Source organism: Equus przewalskii, chromosome 10 (genome assembly GCF_037783145.1).
Source record: "Equus przewalskii isolate Varuska chromosome 10, EquPr2, whole genome shotgun sequence".
NCBI classification, from domain to species: Eukaryota; Metazoa; Chordata; class Mammalia; order Perissodactyla; family Equidae; genus Equus; species Equus przewalskii.
This window is the reverse complement of record NC_091840.1, coordinates 34177134-34190815: the sequence shown is the minus strand read 5'-3', so window position 1 is coordinate 34190815 and position 13682 is coordinate 34177134. Positions and strand designations below refer to the sequence as shown.

Sequence of the window (13682 nt, the reverse complement as noted above, 5' to 3'; positions counted from 1 at the left end):
TGGCAGAAATTATTTCAGAATGACCACAATTTGGGGGTTTGTCCTTAAGTTTAGACAAAAATATTTTAAGTGGCTGCTTATACAAAATGGGTAGTTATTTCTGATGCACTGTTCATATCTGAACACCTACGTTTCAAAAACATTTATGCGATCAAAAAAACAGGATAGAGCTAAGCTTTAAATATGTGCTGGTACCTTGTTTATACTAGAAAACTGATCAAACTGATCAGCCTAAAAGAAATTAGTATGTATGTACATATGCAATTTCCCTATACATTATACACCATATATGCTTATATATAAAATCTTTTTTTAAAATAAAATACTTCAGACAGAGAAGTTAAAAGTCCATCCACCAGTTTTTAGGGGGCGCTTTCCATTTATAAATGACAGAAAAATAATACTGCGACTAATCTTTACACAATCTTAAGATGGAAATATTTTCAACAGAATGAGACAGCACAATGAAGGCTTCATGAATAATTTATTCCATTTGAAGTTTTGTTTTTTTGTTTTTTTTTTAAAAAGTATAAACCTTTTTATTTCCTCAATCACAATTTGTACAGCTCAGTGTTATGGCATTCGGCAGCAATAGTGTTTGTTCCTTATTCTGTTTTTTTGTCACGTTAAAAAAAAAAAGCGATTGGACCATATTAAATGTCACTGCTAAACAACAACTTTAAAACGCCCCTTCATAAAGTGACCAAGCTATTTTGAGAGCTGATGCTGACATGTCCAGTGATGACATTACAATTTGTAGTTTAAACTCAGTAACTTTAAGGTCCACAAATCCAGTTTACTTTGAAAATTAAAGCTATTTTAAAACTTCATGAACACATTAACCTGAGGAGTATTTTAGGTCCCAAATCCAGTTTTTCAATTAATACTCCACAAAAAAGAAAACACATATATAAAATTTTAAACCACAGTTCTGGGCCCATCAAAACACCAAGAAAAACTGAAAGGTTAAGATTTCCAGCTGATTTTGGGGGGATAGGGGAGGCAAAAATAAAATGTATGTCAAAACATTCTTCCTTAATTTAGACAAACTAAAATCTCAAGAGGAAACCCAGACCAAAAGAGCACTCATGCAACATTAAATGTATTAATAGACTGATATGCGATGCCATAGTGGATGAGTAGCAAATTATATGATGCAACAGCATTTAAAAACTTCCTTTTAATGTATTCAATTTGAACATTTTAAATAATGCAACATAGTATTTTGATATTACAGTATTAACATAGTGCTTGATTAAAGATCTGCAAATCTTTGTAGTAACACATTAAGTTAAAAAATTACCTCAGAAGGTAAATATGAAGACGAAAGGAGAATATTTTAATACAGTAATCTGTGCCATACTGACAATTGAGTACGAATACAGCTGAGGATAGTTGACTAAGTAAGAGCTTAATTTTAGTGGTTTAAGAAAAGTTTAGAAAGATTTAAAAATTACAGCTACTTTAAAATTTAAGGATTACATATAAGTACACTTGGTGGCCCTCTGGCCAAACAATAAGGTGTACAGAATTTATTCATACAGTGTTAATTCACAGTCCTGATAACTGAATGGCTTGCATAAGAAAGGTATGGCTAGATGTTTCTCACTGGCTGGAAGCAGACATTATATAACTAATCTTTTAAAATGCCAAAATACTGAACTTCCACCCTGCTTTGTAATGGATAACTGCACAAAAAAAAAAAAAACAGACATTAGCACTGTAGCAAAGAAGTCAAGGTGTTGGTGATCAACTGGTATAAAGTATATTATTTTGCTTACCTACTTAAAACAAAACTATTCATACTTGTCTGTGACAGTACATTAGTAAGTCAGATCCATCATCCTGCATAAAAGGCTTAGGTTTTTTTTTTTCTGAAATAAGTCTCCTGACCTTCCCTAATGGCTATTTAATAATTTTTCTATTTGAGTGTGAATTTATATATGAAGGGAAGAAAAAAAAATCTTATCAGTAAATCCTGTGTATTTGGGAACTACTCCCTGATTCCCAGATAAAAAGGAATTGTATACTAGGTTCCTTCCTTATGGCTCCATATAAAAGAAACTGTTAGGGAATAATATTTTAAAAATCTAATTTCAAACTGAGGTGTGGTTACTATAGGCTAGTGATTTTAAACAACTGAGAATACCGCTTTTATTTAAGTCACTATTGAGCTAAGTATATAAAAATGGTACTTTTTATAGAAATTCCAAATAAGCATCTTTTCCCTCAAACCTCAGACAAGTTTTTTTAAAGTAAGTACAGAACATCTGTAGTGTGTTAGCATAATTAAAAATGAATGCAGAGATGTGATCTTTAAATTTTAATTTCAAAATATGCTGACCATTGGGATTGCATTATAATTTTGAAAAAATGATTGAAAACCTTTGTCACCAATTGTGTTTTCTTTATAGAAAAAACAAGACTTGCTAATGTTTCAATATACACAATTTGAAGAAGTTATATTGTTTATAAGAAAGTGATATTTAAGCTAAGCGTATAGTATTTACAAAACAAGGTTCAGTAAACAAAACAAAACATACCAAATTACAGTTTTGTAAATACAATTGATTTTGTCCTTATAGAGAATTAGTGAATGTACAAAATCAGAATTTTGCTAGACTGCTTCCAAGAAAGGTAGGTAGACTTGGTGACTGTGAATTCAAGTCAGCAACACAGGCGAGAGGCTAACTTGGACTCTCTTGTGAGCAGCACTGTAGAAAGGATTTTTCAAGGGGGTAAAGCCTGCATGAAAGCAGTTATCTTGGCATGTGCAAACAAGAAGGGGAAAGCTGGATTGAAGGAAGGGGTGAATTAAAGTCCCTAAAATTCAAGTCCCTTCTTTAGGGAGGTGAGAACCTCCTTGGCATATGCCCTGCCTTAATCTGAGCTGTGTTATAGAAAAGTACAGACTCTGGTGTTTGGGACTGCCATCTCCAAACCAAGAAAATTAAATAAATAAAAAAGGCAAAAGGATAAACAGGTTACGTTTAGAAAATGGTTCTTTAACTAGTGGAATAGTCTGAATACCAGAATTCACTGAGAATCTATTTACACCACAGTTTGATTGCACACACACACCCATACATATGCATACTCTCACACACATTCCCAATCTTTAATTTAAAAAAAAGTCAAACAATCAAGAGTGACTGCTCTTAAAATAATTTGTAAAATGCCTAGAGCTGGGCTAAATTTCAACCTTATAGCAGATCCTGAAGATAATTTTCATAATTAATAATATTCCCATGCCTAGATGTGCCACTGTTAAAACCGAAAAAAATTTAAGCATGTAACATTAAACACCAAAATTAGTTTAAGCATTCAGTAGCAAATGTTTTTCTTGTAAAACTAAGTTTCTTTCACTGGAAATGGCCTGAAATATTAGTCATAGCCCTAAACCATAGTACAAAATATAACTGAAGAATTCTCATTTTATTCTAAGTTAAACCAACTAACAATATCACTTGTATATTGCCATCATGTTATTCTGTAAAGGTGTGATATATAAAATGCTGTAAGACCTGGTACCTTTTCAATTTATAAACACAGTGAACTTCATTACTGTACATGTACTCTGCAACTACAGCTTAGCTGTAAATCCTCCACACACAATGGCATGGACATTATTCCCCCTCTATCCCCATTAAACTGTACATCGAGACAATACAAATTTACTGTCCCACCCACCCCCTTACAAAAAAATAATACTCTAAAAGCAACCCTACTGCAACTTTTTAATTAAGACGATTACATATATTTTAGACCAATTGCTTTAAAGCAAGAAGGCAGTATAAACCTTCTAGGAAAATTTTTATAAAAGAGGTTAAGAAATATAAGACAATTTATACATTTAAAAACTTACAATAAATAAGAGATGCAGGCATTTTTGAATACTAGATACTATAATCCAATACAAGAACATCTTGATGTTCTGAAGCCATATGTTGAAATTCATTGTTCCTCATGTTTCCTCTCCATGCTTTTAATATTCATTTAACATGACTGGGTACTATGGCTCATTACTTTTCACAAATACTGTGACTGGAAAAAAGAAGGTTAATTTTGCTACGAAAATGTTATAATACGTTTTGTATGATCAGTCGTCATCCTAAAGTGTTCAGTATAGTCAATGAAAAATAGCAGGGTTATAGCCCCTCCCCCCAAGTCAAAACAATATTTGTTGAAGTAATAAGAATTAGACCCATCACAAATTACTTTCACTGAGAAGATAACTGTAACTTGATCTTGCAGTGAAATTCTTTTTTCCTTGTTCTTTTCTTGCACAGTTCCATCAAGTGAAGATCACAGCATATTCATGATAAAGTTATATAACTGATTCAGCACCACAAAATGAATTGGGAGACATGAGCGTCTGTCCTGGATTGCAGGGTCACAGGTTAGCCAGGAGAGTGCATTGTACTGTTCCAAAACAAACCTGAAAGCAAATAAACTGTGTAAGTCATGTATTTATTTACACTGTAGATTTTGGAAGCAATTTCCAATTACGGTATCTAAGAGTCAAAGTGACTTAAAAAAAAGGTGAAAGGTATGGAATAGAGAGTGCTTGGGGAGATTAAAGACAATTAATTTTCATAAAAACTATTCTCAAAAGTAGATGTTAGAAAGATCACTCATTCTGAATGCTATAATTCATGTAGAGAACCAAGGGTACACAAGTGTAAACTACTGCCAAAATGAGAAGAATATATAGGGATCAACATGATATTCTTTCAAAATTGTAATGGAGAACCCTTAATGGTAAAAAGAGCTGTACCTGAGGACATCTGAAGTCTGATTTGAGTCAAGTGGGTGGGAGTGTTTACTGTGAAGCAGCTCGTCAGATTGCACTGAAGGCACGTGGAGGTGCAAAGAGGCCTAAAAAATAACAGGTAGTCAGTCAGCCAAATGGAAAAAATTTATTAGTTCTACCTTATTCTCCTCCCAAGGTTTCCTCCTTGATGAAATACATTTTAAGACCTATGTAACGAATTGGAGCCACGATAAAGATGCTTGTTCTTTTTTAACTAATTCATTACAGAAGTAATTTTTAATTGTATAACTTATAGTGAATCTTAATTCCTTTTCTTCAGCTTTATTGGTTTTGAGACTACATAATAATCCTAAAAAAAGGGCTTCCAATTATCTTCTAAGTGAAACCTGCCTAGATGTGTAAAGTAAATGTTTAAGGAAGCAGTAAACTGATAAACCTGAGTACAGTCTGTCTCTAGGTTATACAGAACTTAGACTATGCAGATATACCCATGTCTAGCACTGGAAAAAGTAACAGGAGTAAGCATATGCAAATAATACTTATAAAGCTCTAAATCGTAAAGCTACCTTTGGTCAAACTGTGAGCACTCTTAAGTAACATAGTGCACAGCTATCTTCTTTTGCCCACTCAATTTCAGAAGGGAGGTTCAGTAACAAGTGACACACCCATTCATGTATGGCAATGAAGAGTGGAAGAAAGATATGTGGTGCTCTTCTTCACATTTTAATTAAAGAAAGTAAATCATTTTGTTTACAAGTCAATACATATAACAGTGTTAAAAAGCTATGACAAGATGGTGGTACTGACTGCAGAAACTCTTGGTAGATCTCATTCTGTATACTGTAAATGGTGCTACAGTCGTGCATTACTTAACAAAGGGAATACATTGTGAGAAACGCATAGTTAGGCAGTTTCATCCTTGTGTGAACATCGTAGAGTGAGCTTACACAAACCTAGATGTAGAGCCTACTACACATCTAGGCTACATGTCACTAATCTTATGGGACCACCATCATACACTTGGTCTGTCGTTGATCAAAACGTCATTATGTGGCGCATGACTGTCTTTTATATTTAGGTGCTCTCTCCTCTACAATTGTAATAAATGTATAAACTCTTGAGTCATATATTCAGGAATATAACCAAAGATATATATGTTTCAACTGCCCATAAACTCTTTAAGTTATAAGCAAAGTTTCATGTAGCAGATCACTACAAATTAAAGGAATGTAATCAGTACCAGTGCTCTAATTTCTATGATAAAAAGATTTTTCAATCATCTAGGTAACAACCTATTATTTTTCCAAGCAAAGAGAAACATACCAGGTGGTTTTATTATCTATGGTGTAGAAAATAAAATGGAATGTATGAAAACAAAAAGTGAACAAAATTATGGTAAGTTATGCCTTACCTGGTAATTCAGACCAGAAGTCCTAATCTTGTTACACTGTATCTGAGGGTGAATGCCCACTTTACACTATCCTCTCTGCAAATAAATATTGAGTAGAAAAGAATCTGGATAGTCCCTTGGAATTTCTGTAAAGTGGTGTTTCCTAAAAAAATGTTCCGTGAAACACTAAGGTCATGAAGTATTAATAGGTGTTACACAATCCTTTCCTTGTGTATTAAAGTAAGTTTGGGAAATGGTGGGTAAACAATGTATTGCTGCTGTTTTTCAGAGTCTTTAATGTGCGTACATGTATTGTAACAACAAAAGGGGACAGAAAGCATGTGCAGCGTTTCCCAAAGGACCAAAGAACCCTTTGTTTTGTAGAAACTCCAAGGGCTACTATTTGAAGAAACCCCCTTGGGAATATGTTCTTGTAATAGGATCTGTATAGATCACTGCACGTATACAGGAAGGGGAAGAAAGTCATGATAAAAAACTATTACCTTGGCTGACACTCTCTAAATATATTATCTCATTAATAGTCAATTCAGATCAACAGCTATTGTATTCTTTATGAATACACTACAGAAGTTCATTATTTAATGTCAAATGTCATTGACTCAATGGTATGTGGGCCAAGGGTATCAAGATTTAATAGCAACAGGCTTAAAAGATAGCAACAAGCCTACTGGTTGAAGTACCCACTAAAATATAACCCCAAGAAACTGAGGTATATCATCTAACTTTTACCCTACAAATAAAAATCACTTGGCAAGTAGTTAGGTCAGCATGACTTACGGAATAAAACAGTTAACTTCTGGTGGGATTACACAAGAATACGTGAATCAGAGCTGAATTTGTTATTTTGGAAAGTAGTAGCAACAGCAGTAATAAACTCCGGTTAGGGCTTTCACATCTCATTTTACCATTTTGTGATTTATCTCATCCTCATTATATCACTTGCTAATTAATTTGTTTTGATAAAATAAGTCATTATGGGTCTAAGAATCTCATAACTGGAAAAGCACTCAATAATTTTAACAGCAATTTACACACAGCTAGAAAGCTTTTTAAAGGAGATAGTAAATGGACCTAAATATCAAGGATTCTTACAAAGATTATGAATCCTTTAATCCCTAAAATAATGTGGCATAATAGGAGTGCCCTATGATGTAATTCAAAGAATAACATTATAATCATTAAAATATCCAGGTTCTAATCTTTAGTCTACTACCAATTTATGACTTCACATATATGAGTTTTTCTGAACTTTAATATCCTCACCTAGAAATGAAAAGGTTAGATTAAAAGTAACATAAGGTTCCTCCTAACTCTAAACTTCCGTATGTGCAGTTGAAAATAATAAGAGCAAGGGCCCCAGAAGTTTGACTTAAGATTAATTAGAAGTTCAAACTTAATATGAATTTAAAAAGTAGAGTTGTTTCATCATAATTAGATAATTCTCTTTGTGATCTTGTCTAGAAAGTCTTATGTGGCAATGCATTTAAGACCTTAGACAAAAGCTACAGACTGCATAAAACCACTTCTATGTTTCTTAGGACGTAAGTCATCAATTAGCATTATTTAGGAACTAGCAAAGAAATGGCAATACCTTAAGAAAGAGGGGACACTGATATTGTGCTTGAGGACATGCTGACCAGAACCAGTCAGGTAACGGACCCGCTTTGGCAGTTGATACAAAGTAACCAAGGGCCAATGGTTGCTGAAGAATATTAGTTACTTCATCATGAGATTCTGTTGAAAGGAGCCGATCAGTACCCTGACCCTTAAAAAAGACAAAATCAAAAGTGTGTTAGTTCATTTGACATACCTAGGCACTAGATACAAATACAGAATGGTTTATAGCAATCAGTTTCATTATCTTATGACTTCTGTTTTAAAAAATACTGAAGGATATTGAAAAAAATCAATTGCTATGTACTTAGAAGAATATCATATTAGTAATAGCATTAAAAGAATGAGTTTTAAGAGTTGCATGAGGAAATGAATATGCCAACTGTTTAAGAAGTTTGTACTATGATGCCAAACCCCTGTTCAGTGATGTATGTGTGTGTGTGTGTGTGTGTGTATAAACCTTTGCAGCTGACTGAAAAATACAAAATGTTCAATGAAATTTCTAACTTATTTGCTAATACTCTCCCAACTAATTCCTGACCATCACACCCCAATCCAAAAGGTGGATTAAATTTAGCTTTGTTCATCTATCACTATCTATAAAATGCAGTTAATAGTGTTTTAGAAATCATGATGGCAACAAGAAGGGACAAATATTAAGTGATGTGCATATCCTTTGGACTAGTCAATGTATTTCTTGGTATTTATTCCAAGGAAACTGATAAAAAGAAGAAAAATGATATGAATAGAAATGTTCATTGCAACACTAGCTATAAAAGAAAAAAAGAAAATACTTAAATGTCTCACTTTTTGGGAATGATAGAACAAATTAGGGTAAAACAACAATGCAATATTAAAATGCTGATCATACTTATTGAAAGCTGTGATACAGATACATGTGGAAGGAAGGTAATTTGCTAAGAGTACAAATGGTTTTATTAAAGTGGTGATATTATTGGTGCTTTTCCATACACACACACACACACACACACACACACACACACATTTTTTTTTTAATAATCTCATTTCTTTCCTGTTAAAAAAAGGAGGAAAGGATGCAAGATAAGATTGGACAAAAGTTTTTCCTTATTTTAAAAAGACAGGTTCTAGGGGCTGGCCCCGTGGCCGAGTGGTTAAGTTCGCGCGCTCCGCTGCAGGCGGCCCAGTGTTTCATCGGTTCGAATCCTGGGCGCGGACACGGCACTGCTCGTCAGACCACGCTGAGGCGGCGTCCCACATGCCACAGCTAGAGGAACCCACAACAAAGAATACACAACTATGTACCGGGGGGCTTTGGGGAGAAAAAGGAAAAAATAAAATCTTTAAAAAAAATAAAAAATAAAAAATAAAAAAAAATAAAAAAAAAAATAAAAAGACAGGTTCTAAACATATGCATACTACAATAATCAAATAACCACTATATATAATTTCAAGCAAAGATGTTATTCAAGTGAAGCCAAATTAGTTTTGAATTCAAATAGAAGGACAAGACAGCCTGTTTCCATAACTGCTGTCAGTGTTTTTTCTGTCCTTATGAGAAAATTAATATTCTCATATATTCCTTCTCACAGCCCTGCTAAGAATGGCAGCACTTAGAGCAATATACTGACTCTCAGATAATCTGATCCCATACTTGAGTACAAGCTATGGTGAAGTGGCAGGAAAACTACAAGAGAAGGGCTAATGCCAAGTAGTCTAGAAAATATGAAGTCAGGGAAAACAGAGTCTTAAAGACTCTCTTATTAATGTATAATTAAAAGCACTGACGTCTATAAACAAAAGTGCACGAATGTATTATTAATCTCACTTCTTTACCAATTTCCAAGGAAAAAAGTGTTCTATTTCATATATCAATCCACTACTAAGTTAATGAATGACACTTAGATCAACTGAACTTTTATAACAGGGTTACCTTGCCAGCATCACCTCCATGGGGGTAATGAGATCCTGGAGAATGTACAGGAGACCCCGTTGGAGATGCAGGAAGAATATTAATGATATCGGGGTCAAGATCGTCTCCTGTGTCTAACAAATCAAAGATACCCATTGCATCTGCTCCATCTATACAGGAGAAAGAAAAAAATTAAATACTCCATTCTTCATATCCCATGGTCATTTACAGGAGAGGGTTAAAATAAATTAATGCATTTCAACCAAAATGGGTTAATTTAACATCATCTACTGAATGCCTACCATGTGTCAAGTACTGTGCTAGGAGCCATATAAACAATTATGCATAAACAAGCACGAGGTAGTCTGAATAATGCCCCCTCCAAAGATGTCCCTGTCCTAATCCCAGGAATCTGTGACTATGTTACCATAAAAAACTCTGCAGATGTGATCAAGTTAAGGATCTTGAGATGGGGAGATTATTCTGGACTATCCAGGTGGGTCCTAATAAGAGGGAGGCAGTAGGGTGAGAGTGAAGGAGATCTGACTATACTACAACCACTAGCGTTGAAGATGGACGAAGGGGCCTTTGAGCAAGACATGGAGGTAATCTCTAGACAAGGAAACAGATTCTCCCTCAGAGCCTCCTGAAAGAACCAGCCCTCCAGACACCTTGACTTTAGGCAGTAAGACTGATTTTGGACTTCTGTCCTCCAGCACTGTAAGATAATTCATGTATTGTTTTAAGCCACTAAGCACGTGGTAATTTGTTACAGCAGCAACAGGAAATTAATACAAAGCGAACACAGTATGCTGGAAATGAAAATGTATTTAAAATGAGACTATTCACAATTAACACCCAAATTCTCTACTATTAAATAAAATATTGTATAACACACTAAATGAAAAGAATAGCTAATACCCGTATTTTTGACTTTAGAGATGTGCCATTTTCTAAGGTAACTCAGAGCAAGAGTGGAATATCATTTATTTTCTCTTCTACTAAAACAATCTGTAAGTTCATGCAGAAAAGTTACATCCCTATTCTGGCAGTTTATAAAAACTGCTATATCATTTTGGCAAATTAAAAGACGAAATACAAAATGAGCTGCAAAGTTTATGTACAGGTAACTCAACAGTACAGGCATAAACCTGTACAAACATTTTTTGATCAACGTTGCCTTTTAAAATAAGTAAATATTTATGGGATAATTCACGGCACCAGTTCTCATATCAATAAGGTAGAAGAATAGTTGTGTAAGTTTCCTATTGCTACTTTACCAATTACCACAAATCTGTTGACTTAAAAGATCGCACATTTATTCTCTTATATTCTGGGGGCCAAAAGTCCGAAATCAGTTTTATTGGGCCAAAATCAAAGTGTGGGTCATTAGGCCAAAATCAAGGTATCGGCAGAGTTACTCTCCCTCTGGAGGCTCCAGGGGAAAATCTGTCACCTTGTCTTTTCCAGCATCTACAACTGTCTTCCTTGCATTCTTTGGCTCATGACCCCTTCCTCTAGCTTCAAAGTCAGCAGCATGGCATGGTTTCTTTCTGACTTTGCTTCACTCTGTTGCCATCACATGGCCTTCTCCTCTTTTTTGCATAGTCAAACTTCTCTCTGCCTCCCTCTTATGAGGATACATATGATTGTTTTGGGGGCCCACCTGCATAATCCAGGATAATCCCTCCATCTCAAGATTCTTAACTTAATCACACCTGCAAAGTCTTTTTTTCCTTTTTTTTTTTTTTTTTGCCATTTAAGGTAAGATTCACAGGCTTCAGGGACATTCACAGGACATGGGTATGTTTTGGGGGGCATTATTTGGCCTGCAACCTGCCACAATCATCAAGACTTATTTTATATTTGCAAACCTTTAATGAACAATTCACCTACCATTGTTGGGATTGAAAGCTAAGTCCAAATTTTCAGTGGTATAAGTAGCTGAAGCTACTTGCACAGAAGCAGAAGTAGGGAACACAAGTATATGAGTACATGATGTGTCCTGTGGGGTATTTAGCTGAGACGTCTGCATGTTTAGAGTGGTGCTTCTTCCAAATACAGAACCAGTTGACACAGAATCTGAAAAGAAAATGGAGGGTATTTTTTTCTTTTAATAAATGAAGAATCAATTTTACATAATACCTAGAAACTTAAGTTCATAAGGAATTAAATCTGATATAAACTAAAGACAGCTAACCTGGCATAATAACAAAAGAGCCTTGGGGTTCCATTGCGACCAAGCAAGCACTGAGAATGCTGGGAGAGTCTGCAGCAGATATACCACACATTCTACACATGTCTTTGAGCCTTTTACTTAGAGACTGCAAGTTCCGACGACTCAGCAAACAGCTCCAATCTGTGGGTATCAACAGTAAAAAAAAAAAAAAATCCAAAGTAACAGCACTGTTATCACCCTGTAGAACCAAAGTTAAAACATAGTTTTAAAATTAGTATTTTCCTCAAATAGAAGTCATCATTAAGCCAAAAATCTCTTATTGCTGATGTTACTCAACATCCTTTATCCCTCAACCCTTAATGTAAGCCAGTAATAAGTACCATCTGCCAAATAGAGGATGAGTTGAATAATAAGCAGAAAGGGGAAAAAATGGAAGATGGCACATGAGAATAGTAGTAATAACACTGATATTAATGTTGCAATATATGTAAAATGTTCTTTTAAAATTTGAATTAAGCCATGTGTGGCCTAGACATATGTCATTCCCCTTCAAAAACAAAACAAAAAACTAGTTTTTATAACCTTTGCATTTTATTCAGTATATATACCTAGATGTGGTCTGAACAGTGTATGAATTAACATAAAATAGAAATTTAAGTACTAAATAATAAAAGCACAATTTTACCTTTCAATTCTCCATGACCAATCCTTCCTAGACGGCCAATTACAACTCTCCATGGTAATGAACTCATTTGTACAAGTCCTAAGCACCACTCCCAAAGTTTCTGTAAACCAAATCTTCTAGCAGATCCTTTTTTCCGACGAGCCCTATAGGGAATAAAAAGACAGTCACAGATATTCCTAAAATTCACATGATGACGTTTCAAAAGAGATCAAATTTGTGAAAATCTGGTTCCTTAATTTTAATGCTTGACACTTTTTATACAAGTCCTAAGCAAGACTATATATAAAATCATAGTTTGGCATGCTAGTTTGTGTTCTTTTATTTTTTTATTTTTTTTTTTATTTTTTTGAGGAAGACTAGCCCTGAGCTAACATCTGCCACTCACCCTACTCTTTTCCCTTTTTTTTTTTTTTTTTTTGCTAAGGAAGACTGGCCCTAAGCAAACATCCATGCCCATCTTCCTCTACTTTATATGTGGGACGCCTGCCACAGCATGGCTTGACAAGCAGTGCATAGGTCCACACCTGGGATCTGAACCAGCGAACCCCAGGCCACCGAAGCAGAACGTGCAAACTTAACCACTGTGCCACCAGGCTGGCCCCTGTGTTCTTTTAATACACATTAAAAGATACACTTCAAATGAAAAATTGTTTATGAACCACCAAAATTCACCAGAAACACTGCTCTACACCAGAGATTGGCAAACTTTTTCTTTAAACGGCCAATATTTTAAGCTTTGCAGGCTGTCAAGATTCTGTTGCAACAATTCAATCGGCTGCTGCAGCATGAAAGCAGCCACAGATAATACTTAAATGAATGTGGCCAAATTTGGCCCATGGGCTATAGTTTGCTAACCCTTGCTCTATACTTTAAGTTGAATAACATCAAAACACCCTACTTTCTCAGACCAAACAACACTGTTATATTTTCTGCATGTGTGTCCTTTATCAGGCAAGTATGTAACATAAGCACTCTGTGACTGAACAACAGTAGCTACCATTTATTGCATACTTACTACATACCAAGCATTGTGCCCAATTCACAAGTAATACTTCATTTCATCCTAACAACCCTATGAGGCAGATAAAATTATCCTCACAATTTCACAAAGAAGTAAGCTATAGCTCA

The 13682-nt window shown here is 34.8% G+C and overlaps 1 protein-coding gene across 2 annotated transcripts in view; it reads right to left on the bottom strand.

Annotated features, from left to right (window-relative positions):
• Positions 1 to 465: 465 nt before the first annotated feature.
• Positions 466 to 13682, bottom strand: part of MED13 (mediator complex subunit 13) — a 101200-nt gene continuing 87983 nt past the window's right edge. For both annotated transcript variants that reach the window (XM_070562354.1, XM_070562355.1), the window contains exons 24-30: positions 12555 to 12697; positions 11891 to 12049; positions 11587 to 11772; positions 9712 to 9860; positions 7777 to 7950; positions 4778 to 4878; positions 466 to 4438 (exon numbers count right to left, since the gene is read on the bottom strand). In XM_070562354.1, the coding sequence (XP_070418455.1) occupies positions 4306 to 4438; positions 4778 to 4878; positions 7777 to 7950; positions 9712 to 9860; positions 11587 to 11772; positions 11891 to 12049; positions 12555 to 12697 (1045 nt within the window). In that variant the 3' untranslated portion in view covers positions 466 to 4305. The remainder of the gene's footprint in view (positions 4439 to 4777; positions 4879 to 7776; positions 7951 to 9711; positions 9861 to 11586; positions 11773 to 11890; positions 12050 to 12554; positions 12698 to 13682) is intronic.